This window comes from Medicago truncatula, chromosome 2 (genome assembly GCF_003473485.1).
Source record: "Medicago truncatula cultivar Jemalong A17 chromosome 2, MtrunA17r5.0-ANR, whole genome shotgun sequence".
NCBI lineage: Eukaryota > Viridiplantae > Streptophyta > Magnoliopsida > Fabales > Fabaceae > Medicago > Medicago truncatula.
This window is the reverse complement of record NC_053043.1, coordinates 19513202-19519365: the sequence shown is the minus strand read 5'-3', so window position 1 is coordinate 19519365 and position 6164 is coordinate 19513202. Positions and strand designations below refer to the sequence as shown.

Genomic DNA, 6164 nt, shown 5'->3' with positions numbered 1-6164 from the left:
TGACCAAAAGTTTGAGCATCAGGTTCTATTCTCATGCTGTGCAAATATTTTCCATTCATCCAGCTTTACTGTAGTATTCACTGAATATTCATTCAGTATCAATTTGGTTTGGCGTTGTGAGAGGATGCGCGTGTTCCAACAACAGCTTTCCGTGGTTTTCACAAGCTACAAATAGTAGCTTCTTGGCAAACACGGTACTCCACCGTGAAAACAAACACTGCATCAGTTTGTTTGGAAAACTAACCAAACATGGTGGTACCACACGTCAACTGGCATCTACAATTCGTTGTTTCGAAAATTCCCCTGTCATTCTACATAGGGACAAGAAAACACAGCCCAACACACATCCAAACACACGCTCACTAAATTTGGAGACGCGTCAGCTGTTTAGATGAATGTGCTGGAAATTTGCAAGTAATTTACATACAAAGTTGTTTTGAGAGGAACTTTAGTTTCTCCATTACTATGTTTTTCTCTTTTGACTCTGTAATGCAACAGATGATGTTGATAAACATGCACACAGAAGGTAGCAACCGATAGAAAAAACAACAGAAGTTTTCATACTTTTATTAGTGTTTTGAGCACTGACAATTCCAGGAACTACTTCAGATGTCTAAATCACAGGACATTGTTTATAAGAATATCAGTCTAGGAGGTAATGTATATGTTTTTGGGTCTAGAATTACATGACATGCTTCCATTGCATGTACTGCTGCCAACCATATATTGGAATCATCCACTCATAACTCTTAGCGATAAAGATAAATTATTTTCATATTCACATGAAGGTCTAAACAATTCGAACCTTTATATTGCATAATAACATGAAGTTACTAGCAGTCAAAGTCGTTAGTGTTTACAGTTGCTGCAATAATGGATGGTATTCTTGTTAGGGACTCCACAGTTGTAACAGAAAGCAATTCCACACCTGCAACCCAAAATATAAGACAATTCAAACATCAATCCACACATTTCCATCTCATATGTATGACTTTCGTACTTTAGAGAACTTTATATGTGGAGTGGTGGGTGACTATGAACCCTTTACTGGGTGATAAGTGCTACCATTTACAATGTGATAAGATATGCATAATGATTGACAAGCTCAAAGACAAACGATAAAAACAGTGAAAACCATGAACTAACTGAAAACACTAATCCAGCTTCAACAAAGAATTCCTGAGTAGTGAAAGATACATGAAATTTGTGGAGAAAATAAATGAGAAAAATGAAGTGAAACAAAATAATCCACAGATGATTATTTTTTCCACAACTTTTTAATACATGTATTATCTCCGCAACATAAATTTTTTAGATCCGTCACTAAGCACATGTAAACAAAGCAACCGTATTCATTTCAAAGCTTAATATCTATTGAAAAGGAATTTGTTAAATGCAGCAAAGAAAGAAATATCTCATTTTTAATGCCCACCAAGAAAGTTACAGAAACAGTCAATAAGGGTTTTACAAAAAGGTAAGCAGCCAAGAATATGACCACGACATCAAAGTTTTTGATGTCTCTATGACCGCAATGCAATAACAATTGAGGTTTCACTCCGTGGCGGAGCTTGCCATAATTTTACGAGGGGCCAATAAATTCTATACTAATAATAAACATATTAATAACATAAATGAGTAGATGTTGGCATAGTGGTTTAACTGCCGAGTTCAAGGTGTACCTTTAGCATTTTAAAATTTTATTTACTATCCTTTACACAAAAAATACATAGATGCAAAAATATCATACAGAGGGATCGAACATGCGGCATTCAACTCGTTTAAGACAATGTTTGGCCACTGCGCCAAAGTGTGAACTGTGCCAAACAAATGGCATACATAATATAATTTAAATCTCATTTACTATCTTTTACACAAGAAAATAAAATAGATTCAAAAAGATCACACAGAGGGATTGAACATGCAACATTCAAATCGTTCAAAACAATGTTTGGCAACTGCACCAAAATGTGAACTGTGCCAAACAAGTGGCATATATAATATATATAACAATCTTTGGGGATGCCATGGTCCCCTCGGTCCCAACAAAGCTCTGACATTTGATCATGAATCTCGGTAATACCAAAGATCGCGATACAGATACAATTTTAAACCTTGCTGACAAGTACAAAGCTAAAAATGTCTCATCAAATTGAGACCTTGATTGAAATCATGAATTCGAAATTGCTTGGAGGAAGTCCTCAATTACCAAACAACAAACTACCTACAATTTATGCTATAAATGGTCTTTTTCAGTGACTTGTACAAAATTTGACAAACCCAAAACAGAGGAGCTACAAGAAGTTACCTCCAAGCAATGATTGACAAGCTCAAAGATACTAACTAAAAGTAGCGAAACAGCCAGATATCAGGTGTACATGATCATGAACTAACAAAAAACAATAATCTAGACAATGAAAACAAATCCAACATATTAATGACAGAGCTTCAATGAAAACAAATCCAACATATTAATGTCGGAGCTTTAATATCTTTTAAACAGGAATTTGTTCAACGCAGCGAAGAAAGAAACATATCATTTTTTTATGCCAACTAAGAAAGTTATGTAAACAGCCAATAAGGGTTTTACAAAAAGTAAGCAAACAAGTATGTGGCCATGATGTCAAAGTTTTTGATGTCTCTATGACAGCAATCAAACAGCGGTCAAGGTTTCACTCTGGAGGAGCTTGCATAATTTTACTAGGGGGCCAAAAAAAAATACATACCTCTTAAAACATATTTAGAGCAAAAATAATACAAGCAGATGTTGGCATAGTGGTTTAACCACCTTTTCAATCCGAGAAGCCAGGTTTGGAACATATCTTTAACATTTTTAAATCTTATTTACTATCTTTTACACAAAGTAAAATAGATTCGAAAATATCACACAGAGGGATCGAACATGCGCCATTCAATTCAACTCGTTCAAAACAATGTTTGACCAATGTGCCAAAGCGCGATCAGTGTCAAACAAGTGGCATATATAATATATTTGAAATCTTATTTACTATTTTTTACAGAAAATAAAATAGTTTGAAAAATATCAGAAAGAGGGATCGAACACGAGCCATTCAACTTGTTCAAAACAATGTTTGGCCAACTGCACCAAAGTGCGAACTGCGTCAAACAAGTGGCATATATAATATATTTGAAATCTTATTTACTATCTTTTACAGAAAAATAAAATAGTTTGAAAAATATCAGACAAAGGGATCGAACACGAGCCATTCAACTTGTTCAAAACAATGTTTGGCCACCGCCCCGAAGGGTGAACTGTGTCAAACAAGTGGCATTTATCATATATCTTAAATCTTATCTAATATCTGTTGCAGAAAAAAAATAAAATAGATTCATAAATATCACATAGAGGGATCGAACATGCGCCATTCAGCTCGTTCAAAACAATGTTTGGCCACTGCGCCAAAGTGTGAACTGTGTCAAACAAGTGGTATATATAATATATTTTAAATCTTATTTACAATCTTTTACAAAAACAATAAAATAGATTAAAAAATATGACACGAAGGATCGAACACGCCCCGTTCAACTCGTTCAAAACAATGTTTGGCCACTGCGCACAAGTGTGAGCTATGTCAAACAAGTGGCATATAAAATATATATAAAATCTGGGGGATACCATGGTACCCCCCTGTCCCAACAAAGCTCCGCCACCGGTTTCATTTGACCCCGAATCTCCATAATACCAAAGACCACGATACAACCATAATTTTAAACCTTGCTGCCAACCAGAAAGCTAAAAGTGTCACATGAAGTTGAGACCTTCAAAAGTTGAAATCATGCATTCAAAATTGCTTGGAGGATCTCCTCACTTACAAACAACAAAATACCCACAGTCTCTTCCATACATGGTCTCTTTCAATGATTTGGACAAATTTTGACAATGCCAAAACAGAGGAGATACAAGGAGTTATCTCAGCACTTATTCAGTTTTATTATTTAAAAAAATCCTAAATTTCCCTTTTTACGCTATCGCCGCTGTATATAAACTGGGATAGCAGCCACTATTTCCCGCGCTGGTTTCATAGCGGATTCATCAAAGTCAGCTATACTATATAGCGCTGCTATCGCCACTATTTCACAGCACTATAGTTTTTCTATCAAGAATTATTTATCACCCATAAAGTTAAACATAATCCTCAGCATAATAGCTCCATTTTAAAAATCGAACGCACCAAACAAAACTACGAAGCACATACACAAACACACATACAGTATAATACAAGTATAACACAAAACCCTTATAACTAACACGTAGATATCGATAATAACTGTAGACTAGTAATGAAAGACAAGTACCTGCATTTCATGTACAAGCAACCCTCGGACTTAGCAACATAATACTTACAATTCGGACACCTTTTCCACTGCTTTTCCTTAGCAAGTTTCATCAACATAATATCATTCTTCCCTCTCTCATCCGCATTCAGCTTCTGAAATTCGCTACACCCGATCCCATCATGCCACGAGACCTTACATTGTGCACAGAACAATCTCCTACAATTTGGACACTCCGATTGCAGAACAGCCTCCGTCCCATCATTAATCAAAAGCGCAGAACAATCCGGAAATGGACAGTAAAATTTCTCATTAACATCAAACATCGCCTCGCATAAAGCTTTCCCCCATCGATCAAAATCCTCGACAGGTAAAATCGCCCGGCATTCCTCAGCTTCCAATAATCCACTACAACCACTTTCAGGACACCGTACATTGATCACATTTTCTTCAATTTTTGAACGAACGTAAAGCACGACGCAATCAGAGCAGTAAGCATGGTTACAACCAGTGATGAAAAAAGCTTCCTTAGTGGTTTTCGTTTCTGTGCAGATTTCACAGAAAAACGGCACTTCGTTTGGATTTGAATTTTGTTTTGATGATTCACCTTTTTCGAGTTTGACTCTTCTCCGTTTTCCGAAAGAGGTGTTTTTCGGAACGAAATTCAGAATTTTGACGTCATCATCGTCGTCCTCTTCGATATCGGAGAGGTTGATGACGTCGGAGGTAGTGGTGGCGATGGGTGAAGAGAATTGAAAAGTTTCAACGTCGATTACTTCTGTCGTCGACGTTGAAGGTGGAACGACAACGGAATCTCTTGTGGTGGTTGTCGTTTTGACACTCATCGGAAAAAGGTAGGGTATTTTCTGATTGATGATGAATGACACTCACTATGCTTAGTGTGTAAGAAGACTATGTGTTTGTTTGTGTTTACATTTGATCAAACCTATTCAAACGTTAACGAAAGATGAAATAGGTTTTTTATTTTTTTATTTTTATTTTGTTTTTATTTTTGTAAAGCTCGGTATTGACCAAAAGACCGATGAATCTGAAGTGAAAAATCACATCGTTTATCAGCGAGACTCCATTTTAAAGTCGGAGTTGAGTTTTGTATGGACTAACTTTGGATGTAAGAGCACGTATTAAGATATCTTCTACAAAAGTGTGATATAATAGATAAATTTTATAAGCGATCTACTACAATCCAGATGATGGTTTTGTCTTGAAGTTGGTAGATTAGTGATAAAATCAATTGAGATTCTTCACATATTTGAGTTGGGATGGGGATCGGTTCGAGAAGGTTGTATAGGATATGGTATTGTATTTGTTGTACCGACAAATTTACATTTTAATGCAAAATTTTGAACATCAATGTCCATTCCAGGCCAGCAGACGACGCTGACTGAGAGATGAGCTAAGGTGGTATTAATATTGGAAGGGCCTCCCATAGTAGAAAATTGAAACTCCTGAAGTGGTGATAGAATGAGAAGGGATTCACAAAGAATCATCAAACGATCTTGAAAGTAAATGAGGTCAGATTCTTGTGTGTCATTTATGTCGAGATTATTAAGGAGTTTCAAAATGAAGTTTTAATCATCGTCAAGCACCCTATATATTGTAGTTTGTTGGATTTCACTTATTTTTTGAGTATGCACGACAAGTTTTCGTGATATCAAGCGTTGTCACAGAAAGCATTAGTGCATTGAAACAACATACTTAAGATTTTTGGAGTGCTGAGTGGAGTTATGAAACCTGAATACAGATCATGTTTGGTACACATGCATGTGCTTAGTAATAATTTTAAAAAATCCTAAAACTTTCCTTTTTCTGATATTGCGAAATCCAAAAATTCAAACTTAAACAACAGCGAC

The 6164-nt window shown here is 35.9% G+C and overlaps 1 protein-coding gene across 1 annotated transcript; it reads right to left on the bottom strand.

The window, feature by feature from the left end:
* Nucleotides 1-527: 527 nt before the first annotated feature.
* On the bottom strand, nt 528-5224 carry LOC25486596 (probable E3 ubiquitin-protein ligase RNF217). The gene is made up of 2 exons (XM_013608191.3): nt 4315-5224; nt 528-928 (listed from the first exon to the last, which is right to left on the bottom strand). Exons 1-2 carry the CDS (start codon nt 5136-5138, stop codon nt 850-852), a joined length of 903 nt encoding a protein of 300 aa, XP_013463645.2. The 5' UTR covers nt 5139-5224; the 3' UTR covers nt 528-849.
* Between the last annotated feature and the right edge of the window lie 940 nt (nt 5225-6164).